The sequence below is a fragment of the Poromitra crassiceps genome (genome assembly GCF_964638095.1).
Source record: "Poromitra crassiceps genome assembly, chromosome: 25".
NCBI lineage: Eukaryota > Metazoa > Chordata > Actinopteri > Beryciformes > Melamphaidae > Poromitra > Poromitra crassiceps.
In genome coordinates, this window is record NC_139649.1 from 8,364,549 (window position 1) to 8,388,974 (window position 24,426).

Below are 24,426 nucleotides of genomic sequence, written 5' to 3' on the forward strand. Positions count from 1 at the left end.
GTTTTATGCTAATTGGACTGCAAACATCCTTTAACATTGGACTGCCAACATCCGTGGTCCCCTTGGTCCTATTCTAATTAAGCTATTCTTGGGTCATCCTGGCACATATAGCTCCGTTCTGAAGAAGCTGTCATCCTACCACACATACTAATACTGTAGCATTTTCATCTCCAAATCCCTCAGGCTAATATCATGCAGGAAAATCATCCATTACACATTCATTAGGCTACACATGGATAATATTCATTCAGAATACTGATGGAACATGTTATCTCTGATTGCCACACTTCAAATGGAAAAATGGGATTGGTTTGGGTGATGGGGACTGTTGAATTTTCAGTATACTGTATGACTTCAATTCAATGTTTCTGAATTGGCAGTTATCATTCCCTCCACATGAAGTGGAGGAAAGGAATCCAACATGGGTAAATAAGGATAAAGGTACCAGCTAAGTATACCAATGAATATGTGAAACATGCTGTACATTGATGCCACACAATAGCAGGCCTGTTCTCTGCAATCCCAGTAACCAATTTAGCTGCATTAAAATAAATGTGACTGATACATAAAAATCCCAAATGAAAGGGTTTCTGAATGATTGTCTTCCTCATTCAGCCTGACAGACAGGAGTATTATAGTCAGTCAATATTAGGTTTACTGCAGTCATAAACCTAATATCGCTTTCATTATCTGCCAGTTTGATCTTTAAATAAAACACTCATCTATAGTCAAAATCTCCATGTCGAAAGGAAACGCATGTCAGTCCCTTTCCAGATTTAAATGTTAGTGCATGTGTTCTTCTCTGATTTTCCTTCATGCATGTTGTCCCTCGTTTGTAGTCTTGCTCTCATCTCGTCATGCTATAATTGTAGATATTAACCTCTTAATTGCATTAAGCTGTTTATCTCTGAACCACTCTGGAAATTATTCACAGACATTTCTGAAGTAAATGGAAGTACATTTTGTGCCTCTTCTTTGGTATTGGTCCTGGCAAAAATAATTCAAAATGCAATTAATTCAATTGCCCTAAATCTTACATACAGTGCATCATGTTAATAACACTCCAGCATCAACAAAAGAGAATGCTTGTCAAAAGCCATCTAGGTAGGGCACCCGGGCGGTGCAGGGGTAGATTCCCTCGCTACCAACATGAGGGCCACAACTTTGTGGCTCAGTCAGGCGTCCATACAGGCACAATTGGCTATATCTCTGCGGGTGGGAAGCTGGATTAAGGGTATGTGTCCTGGTCACTGCACTAGCGCCTCATCTGGTCGGCCGGGGTGCCTGTTCGGGGGGAGGGGGGGGGGGGGGGGGGGGGGGAACTGGGGGGAATATCGTGATCCTCCCACGCGCTACATCCTGCCGGTGAAACCCCTCGCTGTCATGGGGAAAGGAGCGGCTGGCGACTCCACATGCATCAGAGGAGGCATGTGAGAGTCTACACTCTCCCCAGATCAACAGAGCGGAGGAGCAATGGCTGTGATAACTGGGGCAGGGGCAAATGGCTAAGTTACAAGTGCTTTTGCGCTTGATTCATAGAAGCCTTTGGTTCATGGAAGGACAATGTGAAAAGGTGTTGTTAAGAGGCACCTCTAGACAGAAGAACTGTCAGTATGACACAAGGCATGGGGTAGGTAGCTCATTTAATGTGACAAATATGGACCAGAAAGTTCTCACTGTGCTTGTGTAGTAGAGCAGCTCCAGCAACCTGTGACAACACTGTCCACTCCTCATTCTGAGCTCAAGTTCTCCACCAAGATCAGTTGTGCAGAATGAAATTGCTTATTATTATAAGCCCTAAACACACCATTAAGTATTCAGCTATTAACAATTTGTTGTAGATGAAATCTAGGTTGTGCAACAGGGGGTATTTAATGAATTACTTCAAATGTGAATTTATGACAAGAGTGTATTGGTTACTCTATTTGCGAATTGATTTGATGAATTGATGGCATAAGCTTCCAGAATATAGGATTCTACGGGACAACTGAAGTGATTTCAGTGATATAACAGCTGCAACTTACAGCGTTGAGACCACAGAGCTGATAGCAGGCCATGGTGATGATAATGGTGATGAGCTGCCAGCGAATGGCCGGGGTCTTTATCAGCTCTAACACAGAGACGGTCTGCAGGTTGTTCTGGACTCGAGCCTCCGCATGGACCTCTTCCATCTCCTTCGACACATCCTTCTTCCCCAGGAATCTCTGGAAGGCTAACACACGCGGCGCGCACGCACACGCACACACACACACACACACACACACACACACACACACACACACACACACACACACACACACAAGGAACTGTTGAGTTAACAGTCAACTATAGTCAACATCGAGACCGAGAGAGAGAGAGAGAGACAGAGAGAGAGAGAGAGACAGAGAGAGAGAGAGAGCGAGAGAGAGAGAGAGAGAGAGAGAGAGAAATACCCCATAGACTACACAGGGAAGGAGAACCTTACTGTTTCATACTGTAGTCATTACATCACTGGCTAACTTCATCACTATGGCTATAAAAGAGAGAGAGTTAAATCACAGGAGAGAGAGAGGGAGAGAAAGAAAGAAAGAGAGAGAGAGTTGTCTGCCAAGAGAACCTGTCCAGGCCCATGTGCGTCGTGTTGCACCTGTGGAGGCAGGCTTACTTGGGTTGTGGCTAGATGGGGTACAGCCACGGATGGAGTGATGCTAAATTGTGCCAATTGTTATTCCATTCAATTTGTGTTACTTCTTGTATACAGTGTCATTACAGAAGCTAAGGTATAAAAGGGCGTGATAAAGGACACATCCCCCCCAATATTCAAGTATAATACTTATATTATTTGACTTCACACCAGAATGAGACACACACACATGCACGCGCGTACGTACACACACACACACACACACACACGCACACTATGACTGAATGCAATAAATCTGTTGTATTGCCGTGTGCACATTGCCGCTGCACAACTTGCCCCGACTGCACCTTCCACTGACAAGTGGTTCTATTTTTATTATTTATTCTATTTTATTTTATTTGATTATGATTATTATTATTATGATTATTTTATTTGCTATTCTATAGCTCCGCCCACTGTTTGCCTTAGCCTTTGTTCACACCATAGGCAGAACATACAGTAGGCAGAACTGAAGCTTGAGGCAGGCTCAAGCTGAACTGACGCTTAACCGTTCACACCAGGATCAGTCTTTTTTACCCCAGCGTCTTGCTCGGCGTGCCTTGAACCCACCCACATCTCCCATTGAATTTATGCCTGGCAGCTTCGAGCTTCACGCGTCACGCCTGGAAAATAGGACTGAATCCTGAACGATGGCTTCAGCGCGGCGTGGCGTGCGCCGGCTGGTGTGAATGCTCTCACCTGTTAACAAGGACTCCGGAATTAAACTGCGTGGCTTCAGCGCGGCTTTGGCGTAATGGAGCCCCTATAAGAATTTCACACGTGTGTACTTGTACAACGGAGTGACAATAAATATCTTGAATGTTGAAATCAGCTTCAATATGTGCCGTTAAACTTAGTTACTTCAACAAGAGCCCCACCATGTAACCTCGCCTCAACAGAACAACACTTTAATTATGGTCTAAATTTGCATATGTAGATGAGGTTTCCATTGTTCCTCCCTGCTGATGTAAAATATGAAAAGCTGCTCTAATCCAACATCACGTGGTGGCTGTCAAAGTCGGTGGCGTGATATGATATTGATATTTATGAGCCCATGGTGGGCTGTCTAACAAGTGACATTGTCACCCTATTTTGCATTTCATGCGAGATGACAGCAGGGCTCCGCAGCACCTTGTTGGTACCTGAGCTTTCGCAGTGCCCCGAGGAGGAAGGATATGGCACAACAAAGGGCTTTATAGAGAACAGACAGTCCTTGTAGAAAACCCCTCCATGAGACAGGTGCCATAAAGCCAGCCTTTGAAGAGCGCCTGGCAGGGATTGAGAGAGGGTTAATGTGCAGCTGATCCTTCTTCAATTCAATCCTGTTTTGGTGGCTCACACATGCATTCCTGCACATTAATTCTGCCAAAGAGCTGTTGTTCACTGCACACAAAATAGAACAGCATATTTGATGGTAAGTCAACAGCAGAAGAAATTGTGGTGTGTATGAAAAGTCTGGAATCATAGAGAAACTGAGTATCAAAAAATGCTTGTCCAAAGTTGAATTCAAATCCACACCAGAAGAAACCCGACGCCTTGACCACTCAGACTTGACAACTCGGGAAAACACATGCAACAAGAAGAAAATATATACCGTATACAGAAGTAAAGTAAAGGTCCACTGATTGTCACACACAATGTGTGAAATTTGTTCTCCGCATTTGACCCATCCCCTGGGGGAGCGGTGAGCGGCAGCGTGCGCCGCGCTCGGGAATCATATGGTGATTTAACCCCCCAATTCCAACCCTTTGATGCTGAGTGCCAAGCAGGGAGGCAAATAGGTCCCATTTTTATAGTCTTTGGCATGACTCGGCCAGGGATCGAACTCACGACCTCCCAGTCTCAGGGCGGACACTCAGACCACAAGGCCACTGAGCTGGTTAGAATATCAGGCTTTTCAAAAACTCCTTAGAATGTCACAACTCTTGGTATAGATTTTGCACTATAGATGAGAACACCTGAAATGCATGTAGATCCCAGACACAGTGGTCGCGTTAAATATTTAATGTTTTTTGACGATTTTTATTTTTTTACACTGACAGGAACATCTGAATGCCATCCATCATTTTGACAGTCTGGAGACTGGAATTACTAGCGCGGCAGCACCACTTTCTCGCTGGAACATTTCTCCCTTCTGCAGCTTGGAGCAGCGCATCTGTGGGTACAGCAGCTGCGCTCCAGGGCGCAGAAGGAGCGCTGTGGGATTTCCTCCTGGTGAGGTGAGTACATGCAGGATCGGGAAATCCGAGGTTCAGAGTCTTGTCGACTTCTGATCACTTCCAACAGAGCCGCAGAGCGCCGGCCGGTTCAGCCTTCAGAACAAAATTACAACAGCCATGAGAAGCCGTCTGTCTGAGGGAAAGATGCAAATCCTACTTGTAATGACAATCTGTGCTCAAGCGAGCACCTAGTTTAAAGTCCATGCGGACCAGGATTTTAATTATTTAGATTTGGCTAATTCTGTAAAATTGCATGATACTGTAAAACAAATGATTATGACAAAATTTGTACAGTGCCTTGCAGAATGGTCTTTGCAAGGCCTGATGATCTGCAATATTATTGGCAATCAAATGTCCCTGTTTCCCCGTTTGCAAACACGTTTCTATTTTCCAGTCAACAAAAGAACGCGAATTGCATCAAATCACAGATGTCTTTAACAGGTATATGATGTGATGGTGTTGTTGTGAGATAGGCTTATCCAAATTACGCATGGGGAGAATTACAGCATATTGCATGCCTCGCACAAAACTGTATTAAAGGGACTAAGAGACGGGAATCTGATTGTTTGATTGATGTAACGCCCAGGCATTTCCAGGCCACACCTGTGAATAATTCTGGTGGTTAAAACCGCCCAAATCCCATTTGCGCCGTGCGCAGATGACTTGACACGCTTCTCCAATTTGCGCCTGCGCCGTTCCGAGTTCCGCACCCCCGCCGAGAATTGCATCCCCACCGTATTTTGGGGCTGTTTTAACTTAAAAAGAGGGAGGTCAAGTCTACCCAGACAATTATATCATTTTTAAACAGTTACGTTTCTGTATAAATCATTATAATATGCTCCCGTGAGCTGGGGATGCGTTTGGCGGTGGGGGTGCAAAACTCGACATAACACCTGGAACGCAAATTGGCACTTGCACTTGGTGGACTGCTATCTTCCCTGCCTTAAGAGGCAGGGAAGATAGGCGCACAAACCGGTGCATAAGCGATAGTGCCTGTACGACGATAAGTGTTTAAATTAGTGTTACTATGCTCTTGGTTATGTATGGGGGATATGGCAAATGAGCGAAACTCCCGAAAAGTTGGCGTATCCTTTTAATGTTATTTGTTAAATCGTTAATGCCAAAAATTTATGAAATCACACTCAATTTGTTCAGAAACCTAAACTTATTTGGATGTGAATGACTCCAACATTAAAGATTTTTTGGGGCATTTTTCACCTTCATTTGATAGGAAAGTAGGTAGACAGCTAAAGTTGGGAAGCGATGACATGTGCAATAAAGGCCCACGGGTTGAATTTGAACCCGGGCCGGCCACGGGAAGGGCTAAGCCAGTGGTTCCCAAATGGTGTGCCTTGAGATTTTGTGACAACCATACATTATTATTGCAAATATAGCCTAAAACTATATAAAAAGTGTGTGTGTTGCATTTTACAAAGTTTCTAATTAATTCCTGAATAATTTTGCTCATAAGTATTTCACAAGTAATATACGGTAGTTGTTTGTTAAATTTTATTTGGCATTAGTAAATAAATAAATAAAACATACAAAAGTGATAAGAGTGATAACACAAGTAATAGAGGCTATTCTGCACAGATATATAGGTGTGCCTTGAGATTTTGTCTTGCCCTTTGGTGTGCCTCAGGCACAGAACGTTTGAAAACCACTGGCTAAGCCTTAGTGGTACCAGGTGATCCACTGGGGCACCCCGGGACTCAAACATTAAAAGTCCCATTCTGTCAAAAGAATGCTTCAGTCCAAGAAGTTGAAGCTTTAACTCTTGCCCAACTTTCTGAAGGAAACGCAACCAGCGGATGTTCCATTTCAAAAAGAGCACATGCAACCGCACCCTCGGCGGGAACCCATATATAATGCATGGCTGTAGACATGAAAGACAGCAGGGGGCAGGGCTCAAAACCTCCACAGGCACTCCACTGATCAAACTTCATGTTAGGCATATCTGACATAGCCCTGTATTGCAGTAAAACATGTAGTGTGAACTAACCCTCTTTCCCAGGCCGTTTCTCCTACTGGCACAGCAGGATGTATTTTATAGAGAGGCAAAGTGACCGCCTACTTCCTGCTTCAGCACTGTGCCAGAGATTGTCATCCGCTATTTATTTTCCCATAGACATTTCATAAAATGCTTATAAAAATAGTTGTACTTGTTCAAACCAAACGGTTCAGATATATTTAGAATCGGGAGAGACCATAGAACATTTCACTCGGACTAAAACTTAAAAAAAAACATTGAATTATTTTTGTCTTTCTTTTTTTACATTTTGGTCAGTGATGAGACATGAGTGTGGGTATGTTCACAGCCGTACCAGAGCCATACCGCATCTGTTCTGAAGCTGGTGGACATTAGCCCTAAGAGTGGGGATTTGATGTTTTAAAGAACCAAAATGGTTCTCAAAAAGTTTATAATATCTTCGCAACGGCGGTAATTTTGCGTTATTTTCGCTGTACTTCACGTCATCTCGACGCAAACCTCATATAGGCAAGTTTATGGCCAAAACAGTATTCACAATTGTGAGATCACTCCCCTTAAAAGCCACAGTGTCGCCGCCATCACGTCTGTGACAGCAGCTTCTTTCTTGCTGAGTGCAAGCAGAGTGACAGAGTGAGAGAGAGAGAGAAAAGAGAGAGGGAGAGAGAGAGAGAGAGAGAGAGAGGGGGGGGGGGGCGAGAACGAGAGAGGGAAGAGAGAGGGAGAGAATTGGAGGATGAACCAGTTCAGATTCGTAACGAAAATTGATGTTTTTGTAATGAGTAATTAGTAATTAGTATTAATTAGTCGTTTCGCTCATTATAGGCTATAACATACACATTTGAAAATATTTGTTTCTTTAATAGAGTAGGGATGTGTGAGATTTTAATTCTAGCCTATTTCAATAGTCTATACCAGAATTGTCCACTCGGGTTAAGCTATTGTTGCATGGTGCAATTGCAGGGAGAGAGGTTACTGTATACTATAGCCTACTGGCCGGTGTTGTGTCAAAAAGTGATTTGCTGCCAGAAACTGATTTCGATCCGCGGGACCGCGCACAGCGCTGTCTCAGTGCCTCTACTCACCCTGTGCACCGACACACCCCCAACACCCAGCCTGCCTACCCGGCCGAGCTCCCACCTTCTCCGGGGGGGACCCCCCTCCAGGACCCGGCACACTAGCCGAACCCATGCGCACCCCTCCCTGGGCTACACACAGACTCCCGCCCGCCCCCGCCAGACCCTTGTTCCCCTGGTAATCCAATTCAAAACACAAATCACTTTTTGGCACAAAACCATGACAAACAAATTCTCATTTTAAAATCAAGGTGTGTTTTTTCTGCAATGTAGGCTATAGTTGAAAATCAACGTGGCATTCTGAGGAGGGAAGAGTGTCTGCGTGCGCAAAGTGAGGATTTCCTGCACTGCGCGGAGAATACTGTGTGCTCAGGCGTACGCCTGGCGTAGTGGGTTTTTTTGCGCTAAGACCAGCTATTTGGTGGCGTTAAAATTGAGAGCCCCGAAGGCTGTTTTTTCTAACACATTGCGCTGGAACACCTATTTTGGCACGGGCAACGCCCAAACCTGTGTTTACGCTCGGAACATAGCGACGGTATCTTCGCCAGAGCGCACAATGACACTTGCGGGAGGCAGATGATAGGCTAGAGGCCCACGGACACGCCTGGGCCACGCCTACACCTGTGTCTGCGCTTAGATCCCAGCACAAAACTTAATGGTGGAGGCAGACGATAGCTTAAGACGCTGGGAAGATAGCAATAAGAGGCGCGCAAACGGCAGCGCAAACAATAGCGCCGTACGAAGATAGGGCCCTAAGTGTGTTTAAGACCTAAGAACCCTTGTGCTGCAGCATGTATGCACAGGCTTAACTGAGTGAATGTGTGAAGTTGTGTGTGTGTGTGTGTGTGTGTGTGTGTGTGTGTGTGTGTGTGTGTGTGTGTGTGTGTGTGTGTGTGTGTGTGTGTGTGTGTGTGTGTGTGTGTGTGTGTGTGTGTGTGTGTGTGTGCGTACGTGCGTGCACATGTGTGTGACACGGACGCACGCGTGCCTCTGTCAGTGTATGAAATACCTCTCTCTGCTCCAGCCTCGTCCCTCTTCTCCATCAGCAGGTAGCGAGGACTCTCGGGGAGGAAGGGCAGCACACACAGCTGCAGCAGCGCAGGAAACGCCAGGAAGGCAAACAGGAAGTTCCACCTGGACTCCTGCAGTCAAAACATTAATGGAAAAAAACTAAATTTGTCAGGGTCAGGGTGGGTAGGGGGAGTGGCTGGGGGGATGTGGGTGGGTCAGGGTCAGGGTGGGTAGGGGGAGTGGCTGGGGGGATGTGGGTGGGTCAGGGTCAGGGTGGGTAGGGGGAGTGGCTGGGGGGATGTGGGTGGGTCAGGGTCAGGGTGGGTAGGGCGAGTGGCTGGGGGGATGTGGGTGGGTCAGGGTCAGGGTGTGTAGGGGGAGTGGCTGGGGGGATGTGGGTGGGTCAGGGTCAGGGTGGGTAGGGGGAGTGGCTGGGGGGATGTGGGTGGGTCAGGGTCAGGGTGGGTAGGGGGAGTGGCTGGGGGGATGTGGGTGGGTCAGGGTCAGGGTGGGTAGGGGGAGTAGCTGGGGGGATGTGGGTGGGTCAGGGTCAGGGTGGGTAGGGGGAGTGGCTGGGGGGATGTGGGTGGGTCAGGGTGGGTAGGGGGAGTAGCTGGGGGGATGTGGGTGGGTCAGGGTCAGGGTGGGTAGGGGGAGTAGCTGGGGGGATGTGGGTGGGTCAGGGTCAGGGTGGGTAGGGGGAGTGGCTGGGGGGATGTGGGTGGGTCAGGGTCAGGGTGGGTAGGGGGAGTAGCTGGGGGGATGTGGGTGGGTCAGGGTCAGGGTGGGTAGGGGGAGTGGCTGGGGGGATGGCCTTGCATGCCTTGTGAGCATCACAAAAACAGGGTAGTCGTCGTTGTCATGAGCTGATGACTAAGCCTGCGGCTAAGAGCAGTGTGTGACAAACAGTCAGTCCCGGTGAAGGAGAAGGTCACTGACCCGCCATTACACTGTCAACAGAGGATGATGCGGCAACAACCACATCGAAATGGATTTCTGACGTCCAAGAGTAAAGGCACACAAAGCCCTTTTATGTGCAGAGGGTAATTATATTGATCAAAGCCTTCAACTAATACACTCCCACAATCTTGAGACTACTCGTACTACTTTGATGTGGAGGGAATGCCTCCATCACTTTAAGAACGACAGTACAGTATATCATCCCAAATGTCATGGTGCCAAAACTATTCAAGGAAATGAAAGTATAGATCCAAACATCAAACACTGTTTCAATATCCAAACTAATGAGCTCACTGTATACGTAGTGACGAAAAGGCTGGGGAATTTATTTTCTTTCTTTTATTGATTTAGCCCGTTGTCGACAAGACCAGAGTGGCCATTTGAATGAAAGTCAATTAAATCAAGCACTCCAGTAGAATCGCAGTTTGCTTTAATGAGGCTGTCAAATTTAGAATTTTGTTGTCATTAAAAGTGTATTTTAAAACGCAAATGTGTTTGTTGTTGATTAATGTATTAATATACTACAATGGCTTTATTTGAATATATTTACATTACAGCATCACAATTCACAACAGATATAGTGGCAACTTAAGTGCAGGAATGAAGGAGTTGGACTGTTGGGAGTGGGAAAGCAGTGCTACACACACACACACACACACACACACACACACACACACACGATCTCGGGCACTGTTTACATTATGCACACATGTATGCATGAATTTGCTCTACCAATAGAGGTTTTTAAGTGGGGCAAGCCCAGCGAGCCACCAGGCGTGTCTCCCTCCTGGGCCTTCATCTCACCATGCGACCGGTGAGAAAACACATATCAGCTGAGAAACCTCGGCTATAGGAGTGTTAATCATTTCAACCAAACAGAACAGCCAAATGGATTGCACTACAGCTGAGGCATGAGAGAGATGGGAGTGCAAGGAGAAAGTCAAATTTACCTCAATCTCAATGCTAATTTATTGCTGTATTTATTCTATGTACCTTGCAGCTTTCCTTCTCAGTTATCTCCTGTGGAAATGCAGAGGATGGAGGGTGAACACTGACATGCTACTGAACAAAAGCAAGGGGTGAAAGTGGTCGTTGCTGCCTGAGGCTGAGAGGAACGCAACAGAAGTCTTTCAACAGGATTTAATGTTGTTGCTCGAAGTCTCCACAAAGCCAGAGGGGGAGGAGGGGGGGGGCGGGGGGTGAGTAACATCTCAGATACATGACAGGGAATTGTCAGGAGGAGGACCGCATCTTTGGTGTGTCCACTTCTACAAGCTAATATTATCTGTGTTAGCTCAGTCCTAATGACTTTATCCACAAACTGCTTCTTGCTCATCTTTACTGGAGCACAAGCGGCAACAATTAACTATCAATCTCTAAGCCCACAGCAGGCGGTGGTGACATTTAATTGGCTGTCACTCAACGTTAATCATTCGTGCTTAATGGATGACGGGGCCTGATTTACCACGACGTGTTCCGTTCAAGATGACAAAGTGTGAAAATGGGAGTCCAATCACGCGAGAGGAATGTTAAGAGTTTGGTGTCGTCGTTCATTACCTGTCAAAGAGTAAGAGAGACCAGGAAATTGTGTATTCCAGTGGAATACAGCAGTAATTCAAGTAAAAAAAAAAAAAAAGTATTTATTTTATTATTATTTTATTTATTTTAAAGTATTTATTAAAGTAAATAAGAGGTATTTATGACCAAGCCAGTGATGCATGTGGCAACCTGAAATAATAGATGAAGAAAAGAATGGCTCAGCTCCTCTGTTGACTGCTAATAAGACACACAGGATGACCACTGGCCATGCAAGCAGAGGAATGACCATGAAACAGGCAGAGAAATGGTGTGAAATGGTGATGGAATGAGGAGCGTTCAATGGTTTCTGTGTGGCCTGTGACCCCCAGCAGTCTGCAGAGATAACGCTTGGCTAATCTGGGAAGAACAGGACCTGCCCTTCCCTGTGAGCTTCACGCATTTCTTGCCATTTTAACTTCCCGAAAGACGAGAGCCTGGTTGGTAAAAACATCACGTCACCACAACCTCAGCCTCTGGAATACTATATCGCTGGAAACCCGCCGGGATCAGAAGAAATATGCATCAACTCTTTATCTATACCTGCATGTAAGGAATACATTTTTCTGCTGGATGGAATTTTTATTCAGTGTGTGTGTGTGTGCGTGTGTGTGTGATCCGAAATACCCCAAGTATACCAAAGATGAAATAAAGAACACATTTGCATAGAAACCTGTTTTGAATTAACATAATGTGGCTTCGAAAAGTCAAATTTAACCCGTAGTGAGTCATGCAGTAATACATTCGCGCTTTTATTTTGAAACTAAAATTGTCTAGCTTTTGCTGGAAACTGTGGGTTCTTCAATAAAGACACCACCGTCTTATAACTTGAAAGAGCTTTATTTTGATTTGGCAGTTTTGATTTGACATGTTTACGCCAGACCGTCTTGTGCGGCTCTACTGTGCAGTTCACTTCCTGAATCTGTCTGACTAGACTGCTTACTGTGCATGCTCCAACTGACAGGCTTAGGAACGTAGCAAGTAACGTATCATTCGTTTTGACGAGAGTTTGCTGGGCGCACAGTCGGGTAGTGTATTTTCATCTGTGACTCCAGTCGTGTAATGTATTTCAGTGAGTTTTTCAGTCGTGATAAAACATCTTAATGAAAAAGTCATGTAGTATAAACTCTCCAGTCTTTTCACAATCTGATAAGATTTTCAAAGTTGTCTAGTGCAGAGGTTCTCAAATGTTTTTCAGCCAAGGACCCCTTATAAGATAGAAAATATACCGGGGACCCCCCTCGTTCTGATTTGTGATTTTGGGCTCGGCTTGTTTCCACGGTAACGTGCTTGACATTTAAATTGATAGGTTTGTCAGATTAGAATGTAATCCATGAACCATTTTAGATTTAAAGCATAACATATTTTCGTTGAACTATGAAGCTTTTGCACACAAAAAAAGTTGTGTGCAAACGTTTTGCGGACCCGCTGGCAAAGTGCCATGGACCCCTGGGGGTCCCCGGACCCCAATTTGAGAACCACTGGTCTAGTGTACCTGCAGCTTTAGGAGAGCAAATTGACGGTTGGCCCCCTGTTGGTGTGTGCTTTCTCCTTCTTAATATGTTGAGGCGAGCCTCACCATTTGGGGAACGGGCAATTTTCCTCTGGAATTCACAAATTAAAAGGAAGAGCGCTAACACACCCCTGGAATTTGACCGCAGGTTTGATAGTTGTATGTGTTTCAGGTATGGTAGCACTTTGGTTTTTGCTTACAGAAATGTTACACCCCATGGCACCTAATTACTATTCTGTGGCTATAGTAAATAATTATACTTTGATGTTTCATTGTACTAATTCCAAATAAAGCACAATGCCTGCATGCATGGTAGGAATTGATTCTGGCTTCAATGACAGCATGCACAGCACACGCTCAATTATTCTCCATCTGTTTCATTTTGATGTTTGTGGCACCTCTGCATGCTGTTCAGCAGAATCAAAGAAAAAATACTGCTCTCATAATATGATAGCACGCACAGTAATACAACTACATATCTAAACAAGTAATTAAACACAGAAATACATCTGCACGTAGCTCCCTGTGGTTTGTGTGTACGTGTGTTTAGAAGAGAGAGAGAGAGAGAGAGAGAGAGATACACTGGCATGATATCGTGATACTTCCTCTTGCGATACATTATTGATACACTTGCAACCAATATCAATATTTTTATTCAAATGTGTCCAGGTTTACATGAAACAAGTTGATTACTGTATGCTTGTTAAGCACTCAAATGTGTATTTTTTGTTTTGCATTCTTTATTTTATTTGAGCTTTCTGTACATTTAATTTACACAGACTTAAAGGTTTTTAATGAGGCATAGTTGTATCCTTCCTTTAAACATAACTCCAGAACTGTTCTGCTTACTGGCAGCTCGGCCTTTTGCCTGTTTATGGCTCATTTAAAATGGAATGATTGCAGACATGGACAAGATGCAATCAGGGAGAGAGAGAGAGAGAGAGAGAGAGAGAGAGAGAGAGAGAGACAGACAGAGAGAGAGAGAGAGAGAGAGAGAGAGAGTGTGTGTGTGTGTGTGTGTGTGTGTGTGTGTGTGTGTGTGTGTATGTGTTCATCCAAAGAGAGGGTAGTAACCTTGTCCGTGTAGACTCACTGACTCACATTATTTAGCTGACAGCTTTAACCTGGTCTCCTCCAGTATAGCTTTGCTTGTTTTGTATCATTATCTTTTGCCTATTTCCTGTGCTCTCTCTCTCTCTCTCTCTTTTCCCTGTGTCTCCTGTGCTCCCTCTCTCTCTTTTCCCTGTCTCCTGTGCTCCCCGTCTCTCTCTCTCTTTTCCCTATTTCCTGTGCTCCCTCTCTCTCTTTTCCCTGTGTCTCCTCTGCTCCCTCTCTCTCTCTCTTTTCCCTATTTCCTGTGCTCCCTCTCTCTCTCTCTCTTTTCCCTGTGTCTCCTCTGCTCCCTCTCTCTCTCTCTTTTCCCTATTTCCTGTGCTCCCTCTCTCTCTCTCTCTTTTCCCTGTGTCTCCTGTGCTCCCCGTCTCTCTCTCTCTCTCTTTTCCCTGTCTCCTGTGCTCCCCGTCTCTCTCTCTCTTTTCCCTGTGTCTCCTGTGCTCCCTCTCTCTCTTTTCCCTGTGTCTCCTGTGCTCCCCGTCTCTCTCTCTCTCTCTTTTCCCTGTGTCTCCCGTGCTCCCTCTCTCTCTCTCTCTTTTCCCTGTCTCCTGTGCTCCCCCCCTCTCTCTCTCTCTTTTCCCTGTGTCTCCTGTGCTCTTTCTCTCAGCCTCCTTTTCTGTGTCTATCTGCTTTCCGTAACCCGCTCCCTCTCTCTCATATCATGTCTCTCTGCCTTCAACACATTCTTTCATTCTTGTTTGTGAATTATTATTTTTTTACGTCGGAAAAAATACAGAGGTCCAAACCTCAATGGTGGCCTCAATGGTCGTACGGCCATGGACTCGTCACTAACAGCATTGAACAAACGGCCCCTATGAAGGGAATGCCCTGGTCTCTAATGAGCCACAGCTGCTAGAGACGGAGCAGGCAGGATGGAGACAGTTGTTCTTTTCTGTACGTTTCTACCTTGGCCCTGCACCTTGACTGACTTCAATTTTGAAGTGTGCTGCTGGCTACTGCTGTTGTCTTAGGATGAAGACAGGATCAAGGTTTTCAAGGCTTGGAAGCCGGCGTTCACGACTGAGGCTGTCGGGCCAAAGTTATACAAGTTTGGACTCTGGCTTCTTAACTTCCTGTAAGTCACAGGCAGCAGTGGCGGGGGCAGCTGCAGGACGGGCAGCACAAACACAGCTGGCTCCTTGGCGATGGAGCGTGGACTGGCATTATTATTTCAGGGTCTGTATACGGGTTCCTTCAGCTCACAGCATGACATCTTGGAAACCAGACAGAAGGCAAAGCGCCACAAAAAAAACTCACCACGAGCAAATCATGATCTGCAAAGAAATCTTTGAGTGACAGACAGCAGCCGCAGTGGAATAACTGATCAGCAGAGTGAGTGTGAGCTGTCACATTATAAAGACCGCCTCATTGACTCGTTTAAAGAGTAACTAAACCCACACGTTTGACGAAGCCTAACAGGAAGGAATGTCTGAAAAGCCAGGGATACATTATGAAACCATGCAGGTAGAAACTTTGTGGTTCGTGTCCCTCATTATGATTGACAGCTTGTCATCTAATTTAATGCCTGTCTAACTGGGACTGTAAATTCATGTAAATTCCCTGCACATTAATGCCTATTTAACTTAGCCTGTAAATTTCATGTACATGTACATTCAATGTAAACTCTTATTTAACTCCGACTCTAAATTCATGTAAATCCACTGCCTATTTAATGTCTATTTAACTCAGTCTGTAAATCTCATGTAAAACCAATGTAAATTCATACTTATCATCCACAGAACACTTCACCACTTATGTACATATTGTATATATTTACTCGATTTGATTGCACTTGCAACTTTGCGATTGTCTTTAGTTATCTTCCTACTTCTTATCTCTGTATATTGATGTGACCGCTACGCTGCATACAGACACTAAGACAAATTCCTCGTATGTAACTTGCATACTGTGGCAATAAAAGTGATTCTGATTCTGATTGTGAATGGCTTTTCTCCCAGAGGCTTACAGCATTAGTATGTTCAGGAGTGCAAAGAGCTCAGACACATGAACTCCGGGTCAGGTCAGGATTGCTTGACCTGAGACTGACCCGGGGGATAGGTGAAGTGTAACCTTTCAGACATGAGGCATGTTGCTTTCATACATGTGGAGCACCTCCAGGTGTAAAGTAGAGAGGGGGCGGGGGTGGGGGGAATTTGGACATGACCACACAATGGGGAGTTGTGAAAACTGACCACACAGCTGCACTTCACTGTCTGAGCATAGCCTTAAGTGAATCGCATTGACATTCAACAAACTATCACGACATGCAGAGTCTGAAAAGAAGTTGCTAAAAATACATAATGGGCGATAACTGCCTAACGTTCACGGCATATAATCTTTTTGCGCATAACGTTAGTAATTAATTAAACAACCCTACAACTCACGCCCAGATGCATTGATTTCCTCGAGTCTCAAGCGCTACAAAGAAAACAGGCCTTTGCTATCTTCAGTCCTAAAATGTGTCAATCCTACTAGAATTATACAGAATACAGGAAGCTAGACGTTTTTACCTTCAAAATAAAATCAATGTTACTTAGTACAACTTAGTAACAAGAAATCAGAACGGTCGACTCACTACGGGTTAAAATTGACTTTTCGAAGGGAGCAGATATTCTTCCAGTTTATCTCTGTTGTGTATCTTTCGGATAACACACACAAAAAAATATTACACGTGCATTTGCTTCATTTAATTACCATTATTGCGAAGGTTATACCCGGAGGTTTCCGTTTTATACTGCCTGACTTGACGTTACTTGGAATTTGCGGTTCTGCACGTGAATCTTCACAAACGCTGTGTAAACGTGAACATGAACGCAACCAGATCCAGATACCCTACCTAGCGATGTCCAATACTGGGAAGCAGGACGACCCTCGCGTCCAAAAATGCTCATTAAATGTGTGTGTTGTGCGAAGCTATGCAGAAATGAAATAAGATCAAAGCCATGAGCGTTTCAATCCAGCAACACGTAGCCTGTTGGCTGACGCACACGGAGCAGGTTCGAGCTTCATTTGGAAAAACTGAAACGGCATGATGTTTTTTTTGCTCGCTCATTCACATCGACTATTTATATAATAATAATCTGTCACACTGGCTTTCTGTCTCTCCTCTCCTCATGCACTCACTGAGCTGGCTATACTTCACGGAGCACTGGAGGAGGGGGGGGGGGACAATCCGCCCCTGATACTAGGGCTCGAGGTTGTCTTACCTCAGGAGAATAGGAGGGTCGCGGGAGCGTGCATAGCTCACCAAAATGTGTTCATACATACACCGCCATCCGGATGCCCTCTAGATAACTCCCGAATTCCAAGGCATGTCTGAAAGCGGCGAAAGCAGCGACACACACACAGACAGACAGACAGACACACACACACACACACACACACACACACACAGTAGCTACAGGTGTCTAATACCGAGTGTGGACAAATGAATTGCAGTTGGGGAACCATTACCCAGAAGACACCCCACTGATGATTACTGACCTTTGTACTCTAACAAACCACTGAGGCCAAAGTCGACAGTGAAGGAGAATGGAGTCATGATAAAGGTCCATTAAGGCAGGTGATTGTAGTCTTACTGGTGCACGTTGCATTAGAGGAATGCTGATGAGGTCAGTCTCTAAGGGGGAGTTCATTGATAGACTGGCTAAAGGCTTGTTCCTGCTGTAAAGCTGGAATAAACAGGTCCCCCTGCTGGGACAAGGTTAGTGGTCACGCATGAAGGTTAGAGTGATTATTATCATCAAAGCTTATCACCATTTGCACCCCCCACCACACACCGACATCATAGATTGGCTCCCATAATAGCCTGTTTGAATCGCACAGCAAAAAGCCAGCAAACACATTGGTGCCATTATCATCACATGTGATGTCTGTGATGTTCTTGTCAAAAACAATGTGCCTGAAGGGCAGCAAACAGCAGATATGATGAATAGACATTGGCTATTTACTCACATATACAACAAAATGATATTTATGAAGGTGGTCTGGAGGTTGGAATGATGGATGGCATCAGTCAATCCTTATTAAAACAAACAAAGCGCATGTTCACTCAACTTGGTCAAATATATCTAACACCAAGGACCAGGGGACTTGATGTTTAAATGATCAATTGAAATCCAAATCATATTGATTTCTGCCTGCACTGCTTAAAAACACCACGGGGCTAGCTCGGGGTTTTACAGAAGAAGCTGCAGAAGTGATCCTGAAAGCTGTAGTCCCTCGAATGGCCACTTGAAGCTGGACCCGGAAGGGAGTCGTTCCCGTTCATCCCCATGTTAAAATGCCCTACTTTGTAACAGTGTTTAAGCATGTTTACAGAATGGATCGAAACACGGTTTCGGCCTATATAGTTAATTTCACCTTTCATAGCAACTCTATTTTTTTATTTTCAAATTTTTACATAACTTGTCAGTTTAGAGTAAAATAGATGATAGAAAAGACCAGAGCCCATAGAGATAATAGAGTTGCGTCATCTCCAATCACTCCAATGGACCAGTTTTTTTTAGCTCGCAATACAGTAGTTCCAGGAAGTAAGGTTCTGGATTAAGCAGAGCTGTGGAGTTGCAGCAGCATGGACCTTTTGTGATGTACTTTGAAACACTCTAACACAAAAAGGGGAGTGTTATACTCAATAAGACATTCACTCGTTAATATAAATATGATACTACTCTTAAAACATTGAATGTGACCAAATGCACTGTGGAATATAACTCATGTTATTAGACAGCTTAAAGGAGAACTTACCTCCAAAACACTTTTTTTCAGCTTTTAACCAATATATATGACTTTGGGGGTGATGTGTGAAGAATTCTGGTCAGAATTTCCACATTTGACACCAAACTGTTGCCATTTGACCATTTGTATCATTTTTCAGCAGCATATCTGGCATAAGCGCCCTCTAAAGGTCGAACACTGCTTTTTTTTTTTCTCTCAAATTAATGGGAGATTTGGTACAACCTGACGTCAGGTTGTCCCCAAAGACTATGGGATTTCAAGATAATTACTCCCCTACCCCCCCTGTACCCTTTCGGCTCCTCAGAACTCCAAGCCTATTCCTGTTGAAGTTTGCTCTTAAAATACTGAACCAAACGTCGTCAAAGTTGGCACATGTCTTAATTATAGTTAGTTTCCCGCTGAATGTGTCACTACTTTATTAATATCTTACCTGGATAAGCTCGAATGATGATGTATATATTATCAGTCCGAGTTGGAAGCAGCTGTCTCCAGCCCAGGCAGGCAGGCGGGAGCGAGCGGGAGAGAGTCGTACTGTAAACCTCATGCACTAGCTCCAAGCTCCGGGGGCGCGCGCAGCAGAGCTGGGCTCTCTCGGACTCGGCCAGAGCAGAGAGAGCACAGTCTGACATTTCCGCGGCTATCAGTCCGACTTGGAAGCACTTTCTCTCGGCCAGTCAAACGGGAGAGGAAATGTCAGCAGAGTAGAGCGACTGGGAACTGGGGGGGGGGGGGGGGGTTGACTCGCTGTGTGCGAGCACGAGCTGCTGTGTGCTCAGGCAGCGCCGCGGGGACGCGCGGGCAGTGAGAGGCGGGGGCTTTGAAGAGGAGAAGAGCTCTGCGCTGCCTCTCCTGCGCCCTGAGAGGAAAAATGCTGCTGTCATGCTGTAACTTTCAACAAGAATCACGAAAAGCCCCAAAACGCAAATTAAAAACGGATTTCATTGCGCGGTTTATCTCTAGTTAGACGAGGGAATTACGTGGAGAAATCTCGCATTGTGTTACCCCAGAGCGAGAGGTTTGTCCTATTGTGGGTGTGCTGCTGTTAACGAGCCCATGTCACTTTGCTCCCGTAACGTAGTTTGAGTAGTTTCCATAGAGATACATGCAGAAAAATAATTAAATTTCTAGTTCGCCACTGAATTACCAAATTGATATAACTTAAAACCATTTTCAGATTTTCTGTTTCCATACAGACCAACAGCGTTGGCTAGTTGTTGATATTTATAGAGATATTGCCCCTCTCAAATAAATTATTTTTGAGGCAGTAGGCAAACTGTAATGGCGTCGATTTCCGAAAAAGAATCTCGACTCGAACACAGCCAAAGAGTCCAGTATAGACAAGAGCATATGTCATTTCTTGGTTTTTTCCATAGGTATTTTCAAATCACTGTTCTAATACATATCTAGGGGGTAAGTCCTCCTTTAAGATTCCAAATAGAATGCAATCATCCATCTTTTTGACAGTATGAAAGGTCAAACGATATGGAGACTGATCTATCTGCCAGTACCAGTGTTTCTGAAGTGTATCAGGCTATTATGTGTCTTTGTGCTACGATCACATCAGCTCTGGGATTGCAACATGCTCATCCTTTCTAATCTGAACCACCATGGTAAAAAACCTTGACCTAACATCAGATACTGTCAAAATCAACTGGCATTTCCTCCTCACCTCTCAAGATGAGCTGTCCCGAGAAAATAATCGATACCACTAAATCTGTTAATTAAATCCTTTTCTTCATCCGACCTAATGAACTCCAGTTGTACGGCACTGGAAGAGACAAAGAGACATAAACAAAGAACTTCATCTAATCAAAGTCTTGGTGTTCTCATTCACTCAACAATGAACATGGTCTCCAGAGCATTCCAGATACTTTGTAGATCTTTCCTTCAATCCTCATCACAGTCAATAAAGGAGCACTTCACAGAAAAACGTTGTGGACCACAGTCATTCATGCACAAATGACATCACTGGTCCACAACTTAATTCAAATCAACTCTCAATAACTCTCAAAACAAATGAACACCTGCAAAACTGCTTGCAGTTTTCAAATATGTGTGAGATCATGTGCAAAATAAATCAGCATAGTTTTTTGGTGGAGTGTCCCTTTAAGTTATTAGAGAAGCCGAGCCAATAGCTTGCCTCGCTGATGTCTTTTGTCGGCCGAACTGCCTTGGAAAAACAACGTTTTAACTAACTGCTTTATTCATTGTTTTTTTTACCCATTTTAATTACCATTTGTTTTTGGAGAGGAGGGGACCTCAACTATAATCCGGCTTGCGGTACAAACCTTGTGAGTGAACACTGAAGCAATCCTAACCTAAACAAGCTGCGCACCTCGAAACAGGCTGAGCTAACTTCATAGCGACAATGCAGCTAGCAGGCCCGTCCGCCAAACTGCGTTGGAGAAACAGTGATTTTTAATGTGAAACTGCTTTATTCAGCGTTTTTACCGGTTTTAATTACAGAGTCTATTTGTTTTTGGAGAGGAGGAGACGCCTGCGGGTATCGGCTCCCAGTAAAAACATCCTGAACAACGAACACTGAAGGGATCCTAACCTAAATTAAAACGCAATGGCGGTGAAGACAACAACGCGCCTGATTCCACGCTACTTCATGACGTCAAAGTTTTTGTTACCATTTTTATTGTAGGACCCCTAGTGTCAGAAAATTGCATATTACAGGCCTACATTTAATTATCTTCATATGTTCCTTCCTAATATGTTTCTTATAAATAAACAGGATCTATCTGAAGAGCACTCTGTTTAAACAGTTCACTTGTGGACATACTGGATACTGTAACAGACTACAATATTGCACCTGCATGTTATGTGTGGTGTGTTGTTTGTGTGTTAAATAACCTGTCAGTTTCATTTAACACTAGCCTACAGTATACCACACTGGCTCCCACAGCCACCTAGAAACAATCAGCCTCCCACACAAGGCATCTGTTATCACCACAAACTGTTTCCCCTTGCAGTGTATGAATTAGTAAAAGGCTTTACATACTTCCAGGGTTCGAGTTATGGGGGGACCTATGGGATCTTGGACCCCATAGATAGAGTCTGGGACCCCATAGTCCAGAAGACCTGTATGTATGGATATGTATGTATATAAGCATTATGTATTTATGTTTGTAATTTTTGATTTATAAGTGCAGAGACAGAGTTAAATCAAATTATATATATATATATATATTATATAGCTATCGGAGCGGAGATGAGTGAGAAAAGGAACAAATTGATGGTTAAGAGTCAGACTGAATAATAACATCACACAACAGTCTAAACCTAATGTTAATTTAAAATTAGATATTTGTCTAAATCTGGCTTCAAACGGCCACAATTTGAGGAAAAAACGGCCAATTTTTTTTCCGGTTTAGGGGGACCCCATAGCTATCTGACTATAACTCGAACCCTGCATACTTCCGCGTCAAACCCCTCGCCGAATGTGCCGAGGGGTGCGCCGCGGTTGGTGAGCCTGCCGCCGCAGCCTGCGTGCAGCTCCTCAAAAATGTGACTCGACGCAAATGAACAGCGCGAATATAATATAAAGTAGATGGGGAGATAACAGCAGAGTGTGAAAGCTATTACCAAGTATATGCACTACATTCTCTCCTTGGACTAACTTGTAGTCATTGAAATCCTAGTGAAATCACACAATTTTACTCATTTTGCTGGGGACTCCCCTGTGACCCCTGCCATTCGAGTATACAGGACTGGCTGCCGCCCGCAAGGCTCCAAGTCGAGGCGGACGCAGAAGTATATTTTCCGCTTAACATATCCATTTGGTCTAGCCCCGATATAATAGCGACAGGAACACAAGAAGGCATTCAGGTCATGAGTCACATCATTACCATGGGAGTAAAGTTCTTACACTTTCTGAACATGCACAATCGGCAAAAGAAGGAATGGGGGGTGCATGCCATGAATTTGAGAAAGGACTTTAGAGGCACTACGTTCAGCTGTTAAAGGTACTACTGTATATATGTGGTTTTGGAGAAGGATTGAGTCGTCAACACCGTTCTTATTCCCAGGTCATCAGATACTGACGCTTTGGGTTGGTGGTCTGGTCCGACGCACCAACTCAAAGCGTCAGTATGTGACGACCTGGGATTGAGAACTGTGTTGACTCAATCTTTCTTCACATAGTACCTTTAATCAAGAGCCAAAGTAAGCAATGAGCTACAGAGCAATCCAAGTCAACAGCATGCGCCAGGCGTAGAGTGTTTGTACTCGTCATTGGTTGTCTGTCCACAACACTGAATTTGGCTTGCAAGGCATCTGTGCCTTGGGGCTAACGTCTGTTTTCAGCCATAACTGTTAACTGTGAGAATCATGAATAATCATGTGTATAGATGGGTAGAGCATCCCCTGCTGGGAGAGAGTCACAGCAGGAGGCCTGGATGTGATTGAGAATTCAACGTGACGCCTGACTGAGAAACAGGGGACAGACAGAAGCAATCAAATACTCTGTAGGGTGAAAACGTGAACTCATTACTGAAGTGGGGAGGGATATGGTGCTGAGACATGGTGCTGATGGGGAAAGTCTTGTCAGCCTGCTAGTAGTGATGTGAAATCATTAAGTGCAAGCACCAGTCTCAGACAAGCTCAAGCTGGAATCTTCATACGTCACTGTATTATAGTTGTTGTTGTTGTTGTTTTTTAGTTCATCTTATTATTATTTTTAATTTGGCATTTCTGTATTGTTGTCAAGTGTGAGAAGAAAGATAGGAGAAACAGATTATATGGTCACATTACATACTGTATCCCCCCACCCCCCCCCCCCTCCCGCCTTAAATACAATGTGTAGTCACTGTAATGTGTTGAGTGCATACAAAACCCAGCAGCACTGACCTGGCCCAGCAGCTCGGGCAGCCCCAGGACTTGTCCAGTGAACACTCCCAAGCAGATCAGGATAGCGTTAAACTGACCAATGGAGCCTCTGATATGTCTTGGGGAAATTTCTCCTAGATACATGGGGAGGGCACTGAGAGCTATACCTGTAAAAAAAAAAAAAAAAGATATGCATAGAATTGTTATAAATAGATTTGAAACTATACATGAAATCTGGACTGATAGGGTTTTAATTTGTGCTCAAATAATCCTCTAGGTTGATTTGAATTCTACTTATCTAGTCAAGATAAGTTAAAATGTACTGGCTGGCAATGGCACTGCAGACTATGGTGATGTTAGTACAGGTACATGACGTGCAATGATTGGCACTGATTCAATCATGCAGCCAATGCTGCTAACTTGATCGCATGAGTCATTCAGAGTTTTGCGCATCTCCAGGTGACTATTGTTAGCAGAGCAGGACAATGGGCAGATTCCTCCGGCCAAGTAAAAGAAGCGCTTACCAGAGTCCACCCCCATTATAAGACGACCAACAATGAGCATCTCAAAAGATCCTGCCTTCTCCCCCAGGGTCAGCAGCAGAGCAGCTATTACTGCAAAGCCATTATTCAGCAGCAAGGTGCCCTTTCTACAGCCAAGAGTTGAAAGAGATAGTTGGGAAACAGCGAAGAGGGGAAGTAGAGTGTAGAATGTCAGCAAAAGGCCACTTTCAAACCAGC

The 24,426-nt window shown here is 44.6% G+C and overlaps 1 protein-coding gene across 1 annotated transcript in view; it reads right to left on the bottom strand.

The window, feature by feature from the left end:
- The window catches only part of slc2a9l2 (solute carrier family 2 member 9, like 2), a gene marked incomplete at both ends in the record, with an annotated part of 83,441 nt that overhangs the window by 39,878 nt on the left and 19,137 nt on the right, over window positions 1-24,426 (bottom strand). Inside the window, 4 exons of the mRNA XM_083661029.1 lie at window positions 2,025-2,212; window positions 8,954-9,086; window positions 23,708-23,853; window positions 24,211-24,335. Of these exons, the coding sequence (XP_083517155.1) occupies window positions 2,025-2,212; window positions 8,954-9,086; window positions 23,708-23,853; window positions 24,211-24,335 (592 nt within the window). The remainder of the gene's footprint in view (window positions 1-2,024; window positions 2,213-8,953; window positions 9,087-23,707; window positions 23,854-24,210; window positions 24,336-24,426) is intronic.